The sequence below is a fragment of the Aedes albopictus genome, chromosome 3 (genome assembly GCF_035046485.1).
Source record: "Aedes albopictus strain Foshan chromosome 3, AalbF5, whole genome shotgun sequence".
NCBI classification, from domain to species: domain Eukaryota; kingdom Metazoa; phylum Arthropoda; class Insecta; order Diptera; family Culicidae; genus Aedes; species Aedes albopictus.
The window spans coordinates 308035566-308037239 of NC_085138.1; the positions used below are offsets into that span (position 1 = coordinate 308035566).

The window sequence follows — 1674 nt, forward strand, 5'->3', positions numbered from 1 at the left end:
CATTCTCACCCCCTCTAAGGGGTGAGATTGGGTCAATTTTTAATCATTTGTTGTTAAGTAAGCAATTCATATAACGTGATACTTTCTTGCTAAACTATCATTACCACACAGAAGAGTACGCATACCAAATAAAAAGTTATTCCGACTTCAATTGCATTTGCTATTTAACAAACAATCTTTGAGTATCATTTTTTGACCCATTCTCACCCCCAACGATGGTAGTAATTCTTACCAAATAAGCCATGAGGCATTAGGCGAGATGCAAGAATAAACTCGATTATTATTGGTTGATGCTTTGTTAGACGGAAGTTAGATAAAAACCCTGCCTTATGCTTTCGAGCTCCAAGCTATAATTCAAATATTTTATTAGTATTAAAAAAGAGTGAAAATATTTCGACAGGAGGCAATCTGCAAGCATGTTTAAATAACTTTTATTACATTTCCGTGCTGTTCGCTTGCTTTTTAGTTCATTTCCATATGTCTAATACGGCGTCACCGGCGTTACACATACCTTCGAGGAGTTATCGAAAACCTTTCCCTTCGAGCACTGCTTTACACTGTACACCAGTTTCGATTGCGAATAGTAGCACTGGTAGTACTTTCTCGGATCCGGATGAGCGAAGCTTCCCTGTGTAGGACATATAAACACACAGCCCGATCCATCGAAAGTTGCATAGTCGACACATTTGAACATGAACACGTTGATCACGCTGTTGGCTGCATCATCGTACTGACAATAGGCGAAGTACGTTTTACTGTTTCCATAGGGTACGAACAGTGCATTTCTATTGCACTTTACTGTTACGCAGTTCGAATTCTGAGTTCTCTGGCGACACATGTGAGATGCTGCATTGTACACGTACTTAGGGGGACACTGATATGTGGAAGCAGGTTCAAGTGCCTGGCCACAGTAGTGGTAGATGCCACAGTTGGAAGGATCTGTTGAAATTGGTAAAATTTTTAAATTTTCATAGTTTTTTGAGCCAGCTAATCTTACCAGGAAAATATCCAGCGCTGGTGCACGTGAACGAAGATATCTGACAATTGCCGTTGATAGGTCGATTAGCAGAGCAGGTACCATCGTCGCAAAATGGTTTTCCAGGTGAAACTGACTGACAACTTCTAGCATCCGAACTGGGACCGATACAGCTTAGAACCGTGGTGCAGTCACTGCAGGTGGTATAGTAATTTCTTCCATCGCAGGTAGTACCGGATCCGGTTACAGTTGGGTTCAAATTTGAAGAAGGAACAAGTGATCCCGGAACTTCTTGAGCGATGGAGCTCATCGGATTTAGGATGAATATAGCAAAATAAAGTAAGTCTGTTGTTTCCATTGTTATGCAGACCGTTACTTATGGTACCAGTCTACGAAATACTCCTTCTTATTTATAGTTTCAAAATGGTTTACGTTTTAGTTTTTGTTTTTGTTTTTCATTATAGACCGAAAAATATTTGTACTTCGATAAAGGGTTCAATTATACATTACCTTCATACTCTACTACCGTCTGTTGTTTGTTCCATTTTTCTCATACCATTGGATTAAGTTTAACAAGCATACCACTCATTTAATACTGATTAATAAGAGTTTTCCCAATTCAAATTTCTATTTGTAAGTTCTAACATTTGTTTCTGTGGTCTCAATATTGTTAAAAAGTTCTGATCCTGGAGGTAAAA

At 38.8% G+C, this 1674-nt stretch overlaps 1 protein-coding gene across 1 annotated transcript; it reads right to left on the bottom strand.

Annotated features, from left to right (window-relative positions):
• Nucleotides 1-346: 346 nt before the first annotated feature.
• Nucleotides 347-1467, bottom strand: LOC109406557 (uncharacterized). The gene is made up of 2 exons (XM_019679653.3): nt 998-1467; nt 347-939 (listed from the first exon to the last, which is right to left on the bottom strand). The coding sequence occupies exons 1-2, from the start codon at nt 1332-1334 to the stop codon at nt 482-484; spliced, it is 795 nt and encodes a 264-aa protein (XP_019535198.3). The 5' UTR covers nt 1335-1467; the 3' UTR covers nt 347-481.
• Nucleotides 1468-1674: the final 207 nt, after the last annotated feature.

Bases quoted from the DNA above. Each gene is read 5' to 3' on its own strand.
- LOC109406557 (XM_019679653.3), bottom strand. From the start codon at position 1,334: ATGGAAACAACAGACTTACTTTATTTTGCTATATTCATCCTAAATCCG. The intron at 940-997 runs GTAAGATTAGCT...CAATTTCAACAG, and splicing joins CAGCGCTGGATATTTTCCTG to ATCCTTCCAACTGTGGCATC.